This window comes from Stigmatopora argus, chromosome 19 (genome assembly GCF_051989625.1).
Source record: "Stigmatopora argus isolate UIUO_Sarg chromosome 19, RoL_Sarg_1.0, whole genome shotgun sequence".
Classification (NCBI taxonomy): Eukaryota; Metazoa; Chordata; class Actinopteri; order Syngnathiformes; family Syngnathidae; genus Stigmatopora; species Stigmatopora argus.
Genome location: NC_135405.1, coordinates 1268028 through 1287508, shown reverse-complemented (window position 1 = coordinate 1287508; position 19481 = coordinate 1268028). Strand labels below are relative to the sequence as shown.

General features: G+C 42.1%; 1 protein-coding gene across 3 annotated transcripts in view; it reads right to left on the bottom strand.

The window, feature by feature from the left end:
* rad51 (RAD51 recombinase) overlaps positions 1-19481 on the bottom strand; it is a 109301-nt gene that overhangs the window by 12716 nt on the left and 77104 nt on the right. For all 3 annotated transcript variants that reach the window (XM_077586614.1, XM_077586613.1, XM_077586612.1), the window contains exons 8-9: positions 17107-17236; positions 4413-4534 (exon numbers count right to left, since the gene is read on the bottom strand). In XM_077586614.1, coding sequence (XP_077442740.1) covers positions 4413-4534; positions 17107-17236 — 252 coding nt within the window. The remainder of the gene's footprint in view (positions 1-4412; positions 4535-17106; positions 17237-19481) is intronic.

Here is a 19481-nt window from a genome sequence, read left to right as displayed (position 1 = left end):
AACGGTGTATATTGCCACCCAGAGAAGTCTCGCAGAGTACGCAGCACCGGCATGGGCCCCCTGGCTGGCCCAAACTCACCTCAAATCCCTCGAAACTGCCCAACGGGAAGCAGCCCGCGCCATAACCCACCACCCCAGGTCTACCCCCACCGAAGCAGTCATATATGAGGCGCATCTTACACCCCTCTCATCCTGCCTCAATTTACAAGCACTTCTTAAAGCTGATGCCTGGAACCAGCTGCCTCCTTCTGATCCCCGACACCGCCTTCTACATGAAAATATCAAAATGCGGTTACAAAAGAAGTCAGACTGGCGATCTTCGACCCTTCCCCATCTTACCGCTCTTGAACTCCATACCCCTTGTACATACTCTTCCCACCCCTGCCCTCACTTTCCCCATAATAATAGATGGAATGATTGGTCTGAAGCGTCGCTTCTTCTCCCGGCACCTTTGTCCTGCTCCGGATTCCCAGCGGCATCGAGGTATTGCTCCTTCTGCTGCGCGTTGTTCACAGCTAATCCCATGTGTATGACAGTGTAGGCATGGCTTAATGGTTCCAAAAAAGAAGTAGCAGAAAGAAGCCAGGCTAACAGGACAAAGAAAGTTGTAAAAACATTCAAGTAAAAAGTATAAAGTGCAAAGTAAAGTAAAAAGGAATGTACTAAGAAACATTACAATGTAATTAAAAAAAAGATAGAAAGGCTGTAATATACGAAGAACAAATAAGAATGGACAGAGCTACTGCCACCGGCTGTCGCCTGACGGCGCAATCTTGGAGAGAAAAAAAAGTGGAAATGTGGAAATTATTGACCAAAAGTTGGACAAATAGAACAGCAGGCCACTGTTGACCGCAAGTTCCCAATTATCCCCAAATCTTAATGTTTTGTTCCCTAAGCCATTTTCTTAAGACCTTTGCTACATGGCAAGGTGCTCCATCATGCTGAAAAAGGCATTCTTCATCACCAAATTGCTCCCGGATAGTTGGGAGAGAGGTTCAATTGATGCCAAACAGGCAACAGGGCGCCCAACAAAGTCCAGCAAGTGGCAGGACCATCTCCTGAAGTTGTTTCAGCTGCAGGATGAGGCCACCACCAGTACAGAGCTTTCTCAGAAATGGCAGAAGGCAGGTGTGAGTGCATCTGCACACTCAGTAAGGCGAGGACTTTTGGGGGAAGGCCTGGTGTCAAGGAGGGCTGCAAAAAAGGCACTTCTTTCCAGCAAAAACATCAGTGACAGACTGATATTCTGCAGAAGTTACAAAGACTGGACTGTTGAGGACTTGGAGTAAAGTCATTTTCTCTGATGAATCTTCTTTCCGATTGTTTTGGGCATCTGGAAGAAGGCTTGTTCGGAGAAGACGCGGTGAGCACTACCATCGGCCTTGTCTCATGCCAAAAGTGAAGCCTCCTGAGACCATTCATGTGTGGGGTTGCTTTTCGGTCAAGGGAGTGAGCTCTCTCACAATCTTGCCTAAAAACACAGCGATGAACAAAGAATGGTACCAGAACAACCTCTGAGGGCAATTCATCCCAACCATCCAGGGGCAATTTGGTAATGAAGAAGCCCATCCTAGCATGATGGAGAACTTTGCCGTAAGGCAAAGGTCTTAACAAAATGGCTTAGGGAACAAAACATTAAGATTATGGCCAGGAAACTCTCCAGATATTAATCCCATTTGGGAACTTGTGGTCAATCCTCAAGAGGCGGCTGGACAATCAGGAACCCACAAATTCTGACAAACTTCAAGCATTGATTATCCAAGAATGGGTGGCCCCCAGTCAGGATTGGGTTCATAAATTGGATTTTCAGTTTTGCGAACTTCTTTTTTTTTTACTTCAGTGGTGAGTTTTATCAGCAAGTGGAGGACAGGGAGTGGGTTCCGCTTGCGAGTTTCAGCATGGATTTTCACATTTTTAAGAACTTACAAAAAAAATGCGATGTAGTGAAACCGCAATATTCGAGGGCTTAATGTACAGTGGTACCTTGACCTACGATCAGCTCTACCTACGACATGCTCGAGGTACGATGAAAATTTCGATCGAATAATTCACCCGAGATACGATCAAAATTTCGAGATGCGACCAAGCCAGGTGGCCATGACATGAGCGCACTCTTTTTTTGCCGCATCTCTTTCGTGTATAACAGATATCTACGCATTTATTCAGACGAGTTTCTCCTAGCATCGACCAGGAAACGCACAACGCGCATGTGTGGGCAAAAACAGGGCTTTCTGGGTAATGAAGTATACATGTGCACACAACACCGATAGGCAATGGCACCCTTTCTCAGGATAAAACTTCATTACCCACAATCAATACGTGGGTAGGATGTTATTCCCTCCTTAGCCTGTTAGTTCCCGTTAACGGACCGATCGCTCATTCAAGACTACTTCTCGTTGGCAAGTGGTCGTGCGTTATCTTATTGTGAGGACATTTGTGTGCATCATTTTCGGAATATTTTGAAGGGAATACAACAGCAAACAGCTCATCGATAGCAAATGTGAGGGTGGAGGCATGGCAAACAGATAACCCGGAAAACAAAGGTAAAAAAAAAATAGAATTCAGTTTTGTGTAAAGTTACATTAAACATATGTTTGAGTGTCTGCATATATTAATCCAAGTTAATTTAAATGTTTGTTCGTTTGAGTGCGTTGTTGCCGTGGATAAAGTCCCCCCGAACACCCCCCCGCCTCCGTGTATGTCGCTGTCTCTACCCTCCACGAAATGCGTTTAATTTTACTTCTATTAAACACATTTGATTACTATTAAACCACTAGTTATGTGTTATTTTGTTAATAGATGGCTAATTAGAAAATAATACAACATTTTTTCCAATCCAATATCCTGTTTTTGGTGTTTTTTCAGAGGGTTGGAACAAATTAATTTGTTTTTAGTTCATGTCAATGGGAAACGTCCGCTCGAGTTACGAAAAGCTCGACATACGATCTCAGTCCCGGAACGGATTAAGATCGTATGTCGAGGTACCACTGTATATACATATCCTGTATTTTCTTGGATATAATAATGACTGAATCCAGGGCACCGGCTTATATGCACACAAATTAGACTTGATATGCATGAAATTGCAAGGTGACAAAGCCGAAATGCCATAACGCAAGACAACGCGGCCGATACGGGCATTTATTTCAAAATACAGAAAAGATAAACAAATAAAACACTAAATAAAAAATTCATCGTATCTTGCATAAAACGTGAAAAAAACTCACTTTTGCCTGCCATTGATTGCTTGGGGCGCCGCCATCTTACCTAGTTAAACATGCTCTGACTGGCCAGACGCAGGTAGCCTTGATACGTGTTCTTAGGGTTTACCATGTCAGCACATCCTAATAGTTGTTAAGGCCGATCGAAAGTCTTGTGGTTGATCATTAAAATATCAGCCTTGATACCTGTTTAATGTGTATCTCATGCTTAATGAGTCTCGGGGTTGAACACGAACGCAGGTAATCCGGCGCACACAGGTGAGTGCGGGTGCACCAACATAAAATTTAATGACAAGGTGGTTGACATAATAAGGACTTCAAAAAAAAACTGGTAAAAAGGAACAACACAAATAACTAACTTACTGGAGTAAAACACGAAGGGAGAAAGCACACCAACAACACAGGCCAAACGCAAACAAGGGATGATGGAGACACAGGGTTTAAATGCACCGGCAGGGGTTGACAAGACAATTCAAAACACCAGGATCACACGAGGGAAGGTGAGCAGGAAAGACACAGCAGATGAAATTCATGGGTTATCACATGGACAGGACACGCAAGGGAAAATGCCCAAAACATGACACTAACAGGATTACAGAGGCTGCGTTATGCACAATAAAAAAACACATCATGTCATTCGTCAGTTGGTCGGCCTGTCCATGCACTGTTTTTTCCGGCTTTTGTCAGGGCGTTCTAGTTCTCGATATTTGCTCAAAATCAGAAACAAAAAGAATCTTAAAATTTTCATTCGAGGTCTGGGACGTTCGAAAATTGAGGTACCACTGTACATCATTTGCAGAATACACTAATTTGGAATGCCACGTGGTAATACATTGACTCAAACTCTTGCTTTTATGCCTACTTTCGTCAGATTTATAAAATATAGTGTATGGCGTCGGTTTGGGATGTGATCAAAATAAAAATACAACTGCCCTGTCCTGTTTGTCCATGGTTTTGCAAGGGTTATCTACGTCATATAAAAACAGAAATAAAGATGAGCTGCGAATTCCTGCTGGATGTTTCAGTTTAGTTTTCAAACTAAAAATTATGAATCAGACATTTATAATGATGAATTTGGAACACGGAGTTTAAAAAAAGTGTTTTATTCATAGAACCTACCTTTCTAAAAGATAAAGGTTATGACAGTGCTTGCAAAGTGACTTGAGAATAAATAAATAAAATATCACTTACCGAGTTGTGGATGCATGAGCCAGAATGTTCCCTCCAATTGGTTTCTTTGGATCAGCAGAGAACATGGCAGCACCATCTACCTGTGCAACCACTTGGTTGGTTATTACCACTGCTACGCCAAACTGTGTTGGGGACGGATTAAGAAAATGATTACCCCAATTGTAAAAGAACTTGCAATATCTATACAATATACAGAGCTGCCAAACTCCATCAACCCCATTTCAGGAGTACCCTTGTCCCATTTCCGGAGTGAATGCGATTCACGTAAATTTGATATAAAAATGTAAAAAAACATAACGTAGGACAATTTAAATCAAACTGTTATGATCATGTTTTTACAATGATTGAAATAGTTTTTGCAAACTATTGAAAAAGTACAACATAATGAGAATAAGATTATCTTTGTGTTTGGGTCCTTCTTCGTGCGTTTTACAGTCAGTAATTCCACCAAGTGTCACGCTGAAGTCGCATGCATGTTGTGCAATGTGCAAATGTTGGTCCTTTTGAAGACGGCTTCAACATGGGATATTTTGTCGAATACGAACCAATAAACTTCTGCAAGTGTCTTGGTTTATTATTGGAGGTTTTATCCAAATTGCCCTCCATTTAGCGCTTAACCCGAGGAAGCATATTGATAAGATTTACCAGTGCTGTGTATCCCTACTTCCTTTAGAACAACCCCGGAAATGCAGTTGAATCAAGATGGCGGAAGCGGTAGCGATGGTGTGAATTTTGAGGCATTTAAACTGGAAACTAAAAATGGTTTCTTCAATTTTTTTTATGAGTGATAAGACAAGTTAATTAACAAGAAAAGCTAACCATAGAAGAGAACTCCATATTTGGAAGTTCCTTCTATACTGAAACACGCCCACTGATATTCAAATTAATGCCCACTTTTGCCTGTTGGAAAAGGATTCATAAACTGCAGTTAGTTATCAGAAGTTATCGCTCTTGCAATAAAGCCACACTGACTTTTTAAATAACCGACTCTGAGTCTCAGTATGTCTCCGTCTGTCTTCCAAAAACCCTCCAGAACAGAAAACGAACATGCGGCATGTGGGTACGAGGTTCAATTAGAGGTGCCGTTCAATTAGAGGGTGCCGTTCTATTTTTCAATTATTCCACCAAGGTGCTGTTTTATTAGAGGTGCCGTTCAATTAGAGCAGGGGTGGCCAACTCCAGTCCTCGAGAGCCACAATCCGGTCTGTTTTCCATATCTCCCTCCACCAACACACCTGAATCAAATAATCAACTCATCAGCAAGCTGTCCAGAAGCTTGATACCAATCCCGATGATTTGATTCAGGTGTGTTGGTGGAGGGAGATATGGAAAACAGAGCGGATAACGGCTCTCGAGGACCGGACTTGGCCACCCCTGAATTAGAGGGTGCCGTTCTATTTTTCAATTATTCCACCAAGGTGCTGTTTTATTAGAGGTGTCGTTCAAATAGAGGTTTTACGGTAAGTAAACATCAACTGAGACAAGTTCCAAGGATTGGTTGGTTGCAGATAGGTAATTCAATAATTAATTAATTATTAATTATAAATCGAATGCTAAATGAAAGCATACCTGTCAACTTATGTTTTTCCCATATTTTATAAGTTTTTTGATCATATCAAATTGTGTACGCCGTACAACAACTTTTGTATGAGATTTTGTTTTTAAGTACATTTTTTTAGTCAAACCGATCTCATTGTACCCAATTCGGCTCTAATCCGGATCTTCTCGGTCACTGGTAGCAAACGAAAACGTCTTTGTCGACTGCTAATATTTACCTGCTTTAAGCATGAAATGCGCACACGCATTCCCCTTTCACCCGTCCACCCTTTCACTATATAAATATAGTGCGTCACCAACAATCTACGCAGACAGTCAAGATGTCAGCGTCATACAGCGACATCTACAGAATCTTTAATTTAGTGCACCGACTAATTGGGCACTACGTCCAATTTGTGGAAAATTTTTGACTTTTAAGTGCGCCCTATGTGAGTAAATATGTGCTGCATTGCATTTGTACGGTTTATTATCGCTTAATAAGAGGCATTGCAAACATTAATAAGGGGAGCAATTGGTCAAAGTTGACTGGTAAAGGGATAAAAAAAACTCGCACGGGAGTATTAATCATATTTTGGGGGAATTTAAAAAAAAAATCAAAACAATGAACAGACATGTAATATGGTAATAAAAATGTTCATATTGTTGGAAGAATAAAACAAAGTTGATATCGAGCTGCTACCTGCCCTGGAGACCACGAGCTCCACGAGGCTTTTTTACAGATCTATTTTCAGAATATAGCTCTATTAGATGTATTTGATCCTATTTCCTTTCCGTGTTCAGTTAGTGTCCAAGGTATAGACATCTCTCTGCGCTCAACCAGTGTCCAACTCTAACACATTGTAAAGAATTGGGGTCTAATGATGAATTTGTGTTTTCATACTGTTCCTGAAGGCACCATGAGAGTGAGCAGGGGGAGGGACAAAGAGACGTGTGGAAGAGTTGGATGGAGGTTTTCCAGGTTGTTTGTAGCTGTGTTGTTTTCGAAATCCAAATAAATGTTTAAAGACATGATAAAGCTGGCGTTTCCTTTGTCAATGTTACAATATAATTTAGCGTTTCTCCGCGCTCAGTTAGTATCAATCTATAATGCAGCTTCGATTGCTCTCACGCCTGCAAAGCCTCACAAGCATGTTCCTTCCTCATAGAATGTTACTACACATAAACGGCAACAGAGAATGATGACAACCGTAGGGAAAGTGCAAGTTCTCCCTAAGGGAAAGAAAGGGGACACAATCAATGTTCCCTCTAATTTTTTGTTTGTCTGGGCAGAAAGACAACCTCCCTGAGCACACTGAGTTCCAGTGTGAGCAACATCATCATTGGTTGCTATGGGCACACACCAGTATCATACCTGCCATAAGCAGGTGCATGTCTACTACACAAATGATTTAGTAATAATAAAATGTAATGCTTAATATCTATGAATGGGCGGCCCGGCGGATGAGTGGTTCGCGCGTCGGCCTCACGGCTCTGGGGTCCTGGGTTCAGATCCAGGTCGGTCCACCTGTGTTGAATTTGCATATTCTCCCTGGGCCTGTGTGGGTTTTCTCTGAGTACTCCGTTTTCCTCCCACATCCCAAAAGGATGCATTGTAGGCTGATTGGACACCAGGTATGGGTCTGAGTGTGCATGGCTGTCCGTCTCCTTGTGCCCTGCGATCGGCTGCCCACAAATACAGGGTGTCCTCCGCCCCTGGCCCAAAGTCAGCAGGGATAGGCTCCAGCACCCTCCGCAAGTGATAAAGCGGTTCAGAAAATGAATGAAAAAATATCTATGAATAAAACACCTTCATAAATTCCATTAGAATATGCACAAATCCGACTTAAATTTTACCTTATTTTACACATCTGTCCTTCTCACTTCTCATTCTCGTTCAAAGGACTTATCTGCTGAACGTGTCACTTGAGATAGTTTCCATTTATATGCAATATTTTTCCATGATTTTGCTTTAATTTATTTAATAAGGGATAGCACATATTAATGAACATATTTATATTCATGTTAATGAACATATATATGTAAGATTGTAGCCGAGGGCTTATTTCCATTTACTATAGTCCATTGTGTAGGTTGAAGACAAACAATCACATACTAGACACACACGCACGCACGAACACAACCACACACAGCAGATTTAGACAGTTCTCACCCAATTTCACCGCTTGTTCTTCTATTTGCACAGTAAAGTAAAAAGGAATGTATTAAGAAATATTAAAATGTAATTAAAAAAAGATAGAAGGGCTGTAAAACACGAAAAACTTAAGAGTGGACAGAGCTGCTGCCGCGTGAATGGCGCCATCATGGGGAAAAAAAGAAAATAAAAGTTGGATTTTATTTTGTGCTCTCCATTTGATTTGCTGTGCGCGGAGAAGACGAGAGTAGTGCGCAATTGCGCACAGCTTAGAGGGAACATTGGACACAATGCCATCTCACTCAATTGGAGAGTAAATGAGTCTGCCATTTGCTCTATCAAGGAGGATGAGGCTAAAATTAGTAGGACATCTTCCATCACTTTTAGTGAGACAGAAAAGACGGTTCTTACGTGTCATAATAGGATTGTCTGTATGGAAGCTACTTTAGCCATACGGCAAAAGAAAATAGCCTTGGAACATATTTACAGCATACCTGTCAACTTTTGCGTTTTTCCCATATTTTATACGTTTTGTGATCATTTCAAATTGTGTATGCCGTATAACAACTTCTATATGGGATTTTTTAAAGTACATTTTTAGTAAAACCGATCTCGTTTTATCCCTTTCAGCTCTAATCCTGATCGTCTTGGTCACTGCTAGCGGACAAAAAGCATGATATGCGCACGCGCATTCCTCTTCCACACAGCGCGCCAGTAAGCAATGTACCAGACAGTCAAGCTGTCAGCGTCATACAACGACATCTACATAATCTTGAATTTAGTGCATACAAGCTTGGGCGAGGATGTTATTGCGCGTGTTTGGTAATCTATTTGTATAATGAGAAGCATAGTGGCTAATCCACACGTGGGCAGATCGCAATAAAGTATGAAAGTGGAAAAGTCGCAACAGAAAAAAAAAGTCTTTCGGGAGCATCTGGAAACTCGGAAATTCTTCCGAAAATGATGTTTGTAAATGACATGGAAAGGCGTCCTTACAACTAAATTGGGTCAGCGCGGCCAGCACCATCGTGTTTCGCCGAGTCTTCCCATCACGACAGAAAAAATAGTGTTCGGTGCGCACCTGGAAACTTGCTGGTGGAAATTCTTCCAAAAATGACGATTGAAAATGACGTGGAAAAGCGTACTACCTTACAACTGAATTGGGTCAGGGCGGCCAACACCATCGTGTCTCGCCGAGACTTCCCGTCACAACAGGGAAAAGTTTTCCGGGGAGCACCTGGAAACTCACTGCCGGAAATTCTTCTGAAAATTATTTTTGTAAGTGATGTGGAAAGGCGTCCTACCTTACGACCAATCAACGATGCGGTGCGTTTAGGCACACCATGTAAAAACAACGATTAATGCATAAACTCTCCTTTCAGCTTTAACAAATAAAATATTGAGTTTAAAAACTTACAGAACGTAAAGAAACTGGATTCTACTAGAATCCGACAGCCGTTTCTGGCCACCATAAAAAAGTTCAATGCTCTACGATGCACGGTTTGGACAAATGTAGCCAGAGAATCTTAACATAACCACACACCCTAATAGAGTCAGGGACTCTGCTAAGAATAAGTCAGGGACTTGTAGTCTTGGTGTGTTAATAGAGTCAGGGACTCCGCTAAGAATAAGTCAGGGACTTATAGTCTTGGTGTGTTAATAGAGTCAGGGACTCCGCTAAGAATAAGTCAGGGACTTGTAGGCTTGGTGTGTTAATAGTCAGGGACTCTGCTAAGAATAAGTCAGGGACTTGTAGTCTTGGTGTGTTAATAGTCAGGGACTCTGCTAAGAGAATAGAATCAGGGACTTGTAGTCTTGGTGTGTTAATAGTCAGGGACTCTGCTAAGAGAATAGAATCAGGGACTCCGCTAAGACAAAGTCAGGGACTTGTGGTCTTGGTGTATTCAGAGATATTGGGTGAATCATGAACTATTGAGATCAATTTCGGGAAATTTAGAATATAATTATTGTTTAAACTATTAAGTAAGTGATGAATATGGGTCAAAAAGCGACAAAGTGGGTGGGTTTGTCGCCGGACTGCAGAATGAAAATCGGAGAGTTACCGGATGTGGGGTATTGCAGATGCGTAGTGTGGGGGGTTGCCGTCTGCCGCGATGGGTGGAGAGGCATGGTTTCTGTCCCAATTTGAGGGATGTGGAGGGTTTGATGAGCGTAGAAGGGTAATTGTTGAATAGAAAAGATTTTTGGTAAGTGAATAGAAAAGAGTTTTTTAAGTATTAAGAAAAGATTATTGCAAGTGCATAGAAAAGAAAGTGTGGGAAAAGTTGTGCGGAGAGTTGAGGACTGTCTTTTCCTCTTTGTTTGTGCGTGCATTTGGGTTTATTGGTGAACCTGACAGTGATATTTGTGGAAAACGTTTAATATGAAAATCAACACAGCCTGGTGCAGTAGTTCTTCCGCCTGAGTTTGCTGCGGACAATCTGAGTTCGATTCTCACTCGGTGGCGGTGTGAGTGGTTGACAGTCTCTCTGTGTGTCCTACAACTGACTGGCAACCAGTCTAGAGTGTAGTCTGCCATTCGCCCGAAGACAGTTGAGTTAGGCTCCTTTTGAGGTTGGGCAATGTTAACACACACTTTTTGAGATTATAATCTCTTAACAATCCATAAAGGTCTGTTCAGAGCTGCCAACCTCCGTCGGCCACATTTCAGAGTACCCTTGTCCCATTTCTGTAGTATTTCCGCAGTGAATGAGATTCACGCAAAATCGATATAAAATGTAACAAAAATAAGCGTAGGACAATTTAAATCAAACTGTTCTTATCATGTTTTTACATTAATTGAAATATTGTGGTTTTGCAAACTATTGAAAAGTACAGCATAATGAAAATAAGTTTATCTTTGTGCTTGGGTCCTATGTGCGTTTTACAGTCAGTAATTCCATTATGTGTCATGTTGAAGTCGCACTTGCATGTTGTGCAATGTGCAAATGTCGGTCCTTTTGGACACATCTTCAAAATTGTATATTTCGTCAAATACAAACCAATATACTTCTGCGAATGTCTGGGTTTCTTATTAGAAGTTTCATCCAAATTGCCATCCATTTTGTGCTTAACCCGAGCAGGCATATTGATAAAAATTACCGGTGTCAACCCCGTAAATTATAGAATTAGTTTGTTAGCCTTAATATTACTTACTTCCATTATGAAAAAAACAAAAAACAAATGTTAAAGAGATAGTGGGAACCTATGCAATCGATTCTGAATCGACTGCCATGCTAAATTCGCACAAGACAAATCATTCGTCAGAACTTGTAACTCAGATGATTCACAATGCACTCGTGTTACCGAATTCTTCCGGTTTACAGTGCAGTTGAATCAAGATGGCAGAAGGCAGAAGATGGTGTGAATTTCGAGGCTTTTAAAATGGCAATATGGTACTTTTCAAAATGGTTGCTCCCCAAAAAAAATTCTGTGAACATCTTTGGGATTTTAGGGAGGTTGTCCGGAGTCCCGGAGCTTGCATTGTATTTCTGGAGAAACTCCTGAAATTCCGGAGTAGTTGGCAGCCCTGTCAATTTGATGATCTGGTGGTGATGGTGTCATTACATTTGTGTCTAGTTTTGTTCTTTCCAAAAATGATGCCTTTAGTTATTTTTCATGCCGATTACCCTCCAGTAGATAATGAGAGATATGCCAGATCGTTGATCGTTAAAAATGTAGTTTTGATCTTTTAGGACAATGGGAGTTGAGTTTCTGCTTATGAAGTACTAACTGAATCCTTAACATTCTCTTAGCTAATTAAAGCCTTAAATACACATCATGGAAAATGAAAATAACTTTTTTGGTTTATTTGTGCGGTAATACCTTGCGATACGAGCATAAAGCATTCCTGTACACGAGCTGGTGTGTCAATTCAGTCATATCTCAAATCAATTTTTCCCATATAACATAACTAAATACAAATTAATCTGTTCCGCCCCTCTGAAAAAAAACCTAAAACCAGAACATTACTGTTAGGGTCATTAGACTCATTTATTATATATTTGCTTGCAATGAAGAAGGCTTTATTTTATTTAGGAATATTAATCATTATATATATTTGGATTGGATTGGATTGGATAACTTTATTCATCCCGTATTCGGGAAATTTCGTTGTTCCAGTGGCAAGAGGGTGAGGATGCAGGAATAGGAAAGGCATTTTAGACATAAATAGATAGGTAATAAGTAGGTCAAGAAATAAATACATGAATAAATATATAATTAAATAAGCGTGTTGCTTAGCACATATATACATACATACATACACATAAATGTACATGCATGCATACGGTAGGTCTTAACACACAGCCATTTTTTTGTTAAAGAGCCTGACAGCTGATGGGAGGAAGGATCTGCGGAAGCGCTCCTTCCTGCAATGAGGGTGCCGCAGTCTATTGCTAAAGGAGCTTCGGAGGGACTCCACAGACTCATGCAGGGGGTGGGAGGTGCTGTCCATGATGGACATCATCCTGGTCAGCATCCTCCGCTCTCCCACTTCCTCCACAGAGTCCAGAGGACAGCCCAGAACAGAGCTGGCCCTCCTGACCAGCTTATTCAGCCTGTTCCTGTCCCTCTCCGTGCTCCCGCATCCCCAACAAAGCACTGCATAAAACACTGTAGAGGCCACCACAGTGTCGTAGAAAGTCCTCAGCAGTGTCCTGCACACTCCAAAGGACCGTAGACTCCTCAGTAGGTAGAGGCGGCTCTGGCCCCTTTTGTACAGGGCATCTGTGTTTGTGGACCAGTCTAGTTTGTTGTTGAGGTGAACACCCAGGTACTTAAAATTCTCCACGATTTCAATGTATGTACCCTGGATGTTCACCTGAGTGGTCTGTTGAGGATTCCTCCGAAAATCGATGACCATTTCCTTTGTCTTACTGGTGTTGATGTAGAGGTGGTTTTGCCTACACCAGTCAACAAAGGCTGTGATGACTCCCCTGTACTCCAGGTCGTTCCCGTCCGTCACTCGTCCAACAATAGCGGTGTCGTCAGAGAACTTCTGGAGGTGGCAGGTGTCTGTATTATGTTTAAAGTCCGATGTGTAGAGGGAGAAGAGGAGTGGAGAGAGCACTGTGCCTTGTGGGGCCCCCGTGCTGCAAGCTACCACATCAGACGTACAGTCCTGGAGTCTCACATATTGTGGTCTGTCAGTGAGGAAGTCGATGATCCATGCGGCTAGGTGGTTCCTTACTCCAGCCTCTTCCAGTTTCCCTCTCAGTAGAACCGGCTGAATGGTGTTGAACGCACTGGAGAGGTCAAAAAACATCATTCTCAGCGTGCTTCCCGCGTTCTCCAGGTGTGAAAGAGACCTGTGCATCAGGTAGGTGGTAGCATCTTCCACACCAATGCCTGGACGATAGGCGAACTGCAGAGGGTCCAGCTCTGCATTCATCAGGGGGCTGAGGTGATTGAGGATGATTCTCTCCAATGTCTTGATCAGGTGAGAGGTTAATGCTACCGGCCTGAAGTGGTTTGGCTCCCTGGGGTACGCAGTCTTAGGAACTGGGACCACGCAGGAAGTTTTCCACAAGGTGGGGACCTTCTGCAGACTGAGGCTGAGGTTGAAAATATGCAGAATCACTATACCAAGCTGATCCGCACACTCTCTCAGTAGTCTGGAGCTGAGGCCGTCTGGACCGGTAGCCTTCCTTGCCTCGATCTTCTTGAGCTGTTTTATCACCTGATCGACAGTAATGCAGAGACCGGTGGAAGAGGGGGAGGAAGAGGAGGAGGAGGAGAACGAGGGGGGAGCGTTGCTTCTGGTCTGGGGGGTCAGGGGAGTGGGGGCAGGACTGAATCTGTTAAAGAACTGATTCAGTTCATTGGCCCACTCCCTGCCGCCAGACTCCGGGTCTCTCACTGTTCCCTCCATGGCCCGAAATGGTCCTCAAGCTCCTCCAGACCTCTTTGGTGTTGCCTCTCTGGAGTTGGTTCTCCAGCTTCCTCCTGTAGATGGTCTTTCCCTTCCTTATCTCTCTCTTCAGCTCCTTCTGGACCATTTTCACAACTCTCCTTCTCCAAAATGAAGAGTAATGCTCGCTCCTAAGTTAACCGAAACAACTTGAAGGTCACTCCCCTTTGCAGCTGGACTTCTCAAAACTATTGTTCACACCGAGCTCCCTTGGGATCCGGAGGACTTTAAATTGTTTTGAGAAACATCGGCTTCTGAAAGTGTGGTTCACATCAAGCTCTCTTGGGAAGATACGGAGGACAAACAATTGTTATGAGAAACATGGACTTCTTCACGTCTGGCTCACATGACTCTCAATTGTTTAGACTTCTGTGATGCATGTTGTAAATCTTATGTAATAAATAAGCAAGAGAGACATCGATTCAGGAGAATGGTCTAGGACAGAGACGCGTCAGGATCGATTCTCTCTTGCAAGACACCGGTTATGAGTCAGATGTCCGTTTTATTTGTGCGCACATTTGGGAATGCCTAAAGGGTGAACCTATCAATTACAATGGAAAAACATGTTTTTCATTGCTCAAATTCAACACCTACGCCAAGAGAGTAACAAATATGTATCTTGTGGTTATGATCTGCAAAAAAATGTGACATTATTATGGACAGTACTGTATGGCAGACAGTAGCGGCTAACGGCGGTGCGTGTGGAGGCGATGGGAGAGAGAAAGGGCAGGAAAGTGACTTGACGGCAAAAAGTGCGGAGAAATTTCCAGCTGACTTTGGGCCGGTTATGATCGGTGGGGCACACCCAGAATTGATAGCCAGCTAATTACAGGACACAAGGAGATGGACAACCATTCGCACTCACACTCATACCTAAGGGCTATTTAGAGTGTCCAACCAGCCCGTGACCAGACGTTTGGCCGACGGACTGTTCGCCGAACGGACGTTTCGCCGAAACAGGATTCGCGCGCTCGCCCCGCCCCCGGATCGTGTGTACATGTTTTTCAACCTCGGCCCGCGCGCCATATACGGCCCGTTATAGATAACATTCATTTAGGAATAACAAGTACTGCCCCCGCACATATTTTTATTTTATCCTTGCGTTTAAAGTAGTAGCCATTTGGACACGCAATGTAATTTATCAAAGCTGGGGATAGATGTCTGACACTGAGGTGTGTGTGTGTGTGTCCGTCCGTCCCTCCCTCCCTGCGGCACCCTCATTGCAGGAAGGAGCGCTTCCGCAGATCCTTCCTCCCATCAGCTGTCAGGCTCTTTAACAAAAAAATGGCTGGCATGTACATTTATGTGTATGTATGTATATATGTGCTAAGCAACACGCTTATTTATTTATATATTTATTCATGTATTTATTTATTAACTTACTTATTACCTATCTATTTATGTCTAAAATGCCTTTCCTACTTCTGAATCCTCACCCTCTTGCTACTGTGACAACGAAATTTCCCGAATACGGGATGAACAAAGTTATCCAATCCAAATCGTAGAACCCGGAGAAAACCCACGCAGGCCCAGAGCACATGCAAACTCCGCACAGGAGGAGCCTAATCCTAATTAATTATAGTTTTAATTATATTAGTTTCTGATGTGAAAACTGATCAGTTTGAGCATTTCTCTGCCTAGCACAATAATGGGAACTTCAATGCAGATATTGTGGGGGTAGTCAAATTATACAAAGTATGACAACCAATCCATGGGATAGGCAACACATAGCATTTAATAAAGGTGTGAGGCGATTTTTTTCTGAAAAAAAATAAAATAAAAATAAAAAGATCTATGAAATGTATATGCCATTATATTGCATGTAATGTATATCTAACAAAATGTCAAATTGTTATTTCAAAAAACAATCAAAACAACAATAGTTTTAAATTTATTAACCTACAATGTGATCAAAGCTATGTGTCAAATGCTCATGAGCATAACTGTGCTATGCTAATGTCTTACAACACCGGCTGAGGCTAAGGCTACAATGAGCCTTATAGACCTAGGCAAGGTATGTGGCAACCAATCCATGGGATAGGCAACAGATAGCATTTGCATAGCATTTGATAAAGGTGTGAGGCGATTTTTTCTTTAAAAAAAAGAGGTTTCTGTGAAATTTATATTCCATCATATTGCATGTAATGTATGTCTAACAAATTATGTCAAATTGTTATTTAAAACAACAATAGTTTTAAATTTATTAACCTACAATGTGATCAAAGCTATGTGCACAATCAAATGCTCACGAGCATAACTGTGCAATGCTAATGTCTTACAACACCGGCTGAGGCTAAGGATACAATGAGCCTTATAGACCTAGGCAAGGTGGAAATTGATCTCATGACGTTTCACATTTTTATTGTTACGTTTCACCTTTTTATTGTTCCGTTTCACTTTTTACTTTCCTTTGATTGAATTGTAGGCGGTTTATACAAGACATTTTAAAAAAATCATTTGTAACATGTTCTGCCTTTGGATGACCAATTTAAACAAATTTAAAAATGTCAACACAACAATGATAGGAGAATGTGGGGACTACCTCATCAGTCAATGTGTTACATTCAATTCTGAACTAGGAAGTCGAAAAATGCAGTTACAATGTAGACATTGCTGCAACATGGGTGAAGCATCGCATATTGGGCTAACAGGTCTTTGTGAAGGTGAATCTGGGACAGCTGCCTCCAACTGTCACGTACCTATTCTGTTTCAAAACACCTTTACAGGAGGAATATGAGTGCGTTTTAGGGTCAGTCATAGAGCATCTAAATTTTATTAAACAATAAAGGTAGAATTTAAATGTAAATTGATTACCTACATGACTACACTCAATGAGACCATTTCAGACCTTAATTGCATGGACATTAATCCAATACTTTATAAAGACCTACAGGGACCCTGATATGTGATAAGCTAAAAGGGAAAAGGGATGGTGTCCACTTAAATATTTTGATCCTGTTTGTAGTACCATTTCTGGCCGCCTGACTCACATAGTGCTTCTTTAATACCAGTTGGGTTTTGCTCTTTGCTCTTTTTTTCTGACTGTGTTGATGTCTCTATTTCAAACAATTAAAAGCCATCGAATACCCACATACCTCATCAGCCAACCTGAGTAGCATGCGTAGAAAGCGTCCCAAGTGTCCTTGTCTGGCTGAAAGCTCACCTCGACCTGAGTAGTCAGTTCTGTATAGAGCTGTGGCACTGTCCACTATAAGCAGGGCATATCTGTGAACGCACATGGTCAGTTGATGCAAAAGCTAACTTTTAGTGCCCACTGCAGGGGCCAAAAATTAGTCAAAACAGAACAATATATTTATATATTCAGTACTATCAACGATCCACTCAAAAAATAGTAAACAATGTTAATATTCCATGAATATTTGACCACTCAGTATAGGTTTGTGTCCCAATGATCCTAGATGCAAGAGTTGTATGATGGCACCCCTGCTAATTCCAATTATTTGCATTTAGACTGTTAGGGCCTTCGCTCTTCACTCCTGAATCCTGGCCCTTGGGCAGGTGTGCATGTTTTTTTTTCTGATTGTAGGTGCGACGTCAGGCAGGTGGAGCGACCACGGCTGCAGGCAAGCAACATCAGCCCCCTTTAAAGGCAAGTTTCCCGATAAACTCGTCTGGTTTCCTCTGTCAGTTGTATCCCATGTCCCTTCTATAATTTATGATGCTTTCGTCTCAGGACGTGTTGTTTGCGTGCCAAACGTCGGATCCCCTGCTGGTGTCTCTCCAGCATAGTAATGCAATGGTAAGGGCTGCCATTAAACCATTGATATCCATGCAGTACATAAAAGCGCCAGTGTGATAAAGTGCAGTGGGATGTGGTTGATTAGATCTGAGTCCAGTATTAGTTTACAGTGCTCACAGCTCTAGGAGAATTTTTTTTCCAAAACCTGCTTGTCCTATGGCATTGTGTCCTCTAGCCAGAGAATGGTAATGCTGACCTCTACCTCAGAGAGTAGAGTCCATGCTGGGCCTCTTCACCATTTGCCTTTGATGGACATGGATGCAGGGGCAGCTTTGTTTTTCCTGAGGTCCAGGAATGAGCTCCTTTGTTTTGGTGTTGTTCAGTGTCAGATTGTTGGGTGAACACCACTTTTCTAAGTGGAGGACCTCATCCTGATAGGATGCCTCATTGTCCCCTGATAGCATTCCTGCTATTGTTGTGTCATCTGCGAACTTGATGATCACCTTCTCTGGATGGGCAGGACGGCGCTTGGAGGTGTAGAGAGAGTAGAGGAGTGGACTCTGTACAAAACCCTGATGAGAGCCTCTTTTGACCCGATGTTGACAGTACAGGGGGTTGAAAAGTGGGGACCGAGTTTCAAAGGCAGTGGTCTGTTTGTCCCCAGGTGAGCAATATGGGGAGTAGAATGTCTGGGATAATGGTATTAAATCCAGAGCTGTAGTTAACGATGAAAACCTGGTGTAGCTTTGTTACTAGGGGTCAGGGCCACGGGTCTATAGTTGTTAAAGATGGTGGTGTAGGGCTTTTTCGGGACGATTTGGTAGTTGCGGATTTCAGGCAGGGTGGGCCAACAGCTTGGTCCAGAGACAGCTGGAAAATGTCTGTGAGGACCTCAGAGAGCTGGAGAGCACAGGCCTGCACGAGCAGCACTGTAGATCACCTTTCATTGAGAAATATTGAATCAGATCTTATTTGCAATAATGGAAGCTTGACATCCTTACATCAGTCTTCACGAGGTTTCATTGTTGTAGCTGGACCCCAAGAGTTCTGCCTTATTCTTACTTCCCAATCACTAACCAAGTCAATCAGTTCAATTTGTGAAGTGAGGCGTGGTTCTGAAGTGAAATATGGTAGCATAAAGTCCGGATCAGCAGAAGTCGACACCTCAAGAATACCTACGTACATTCTTATCATGTCCGTCAATATCTGAGTGGTTGTAGTGGATTAGGAATTGGTAATACCTTTCTGTGAGGAAGAGTGCAGAGCTGACTGGACATTTGGATATTGCACTTCCAATTATTGTCTTTCTATATAACTGTTTTGCAATGGGGGTAACCGTACAAAAATAGCAATTACTGCTGTGATCTGATGGTTCTTAGCAAACCATTAGAACTGCAAAACCTTAAATTTTTTGAGCCACTGACAAAGAATTGCCAGGCAGCCTGGCTGTATTGTAAATGTATGTATGTCATAACTTTCCCTCTGGGCTGTACTTGGAATGCACTCGTTGTACAAAAACAATATAAAAAGCATGTATATGTATGACAATAAAGCTTTCAATTCCTTTCATTTCAATTAAATTTTTTTCCAGAAATGCGAGCCTCAGGCACCCTCATGGAAGTTTAATTTCTCCCAAAACAATGACGGCAATAAAAATGTAGAACATGGTCTTAGTACTTTGCAAGAAATTTTCAATAAGGCATGCTGTTTTCAACAACAGGTCCTGTAGATTGATCACAACATGGTATAGCCATCGAACATGGCAATTGT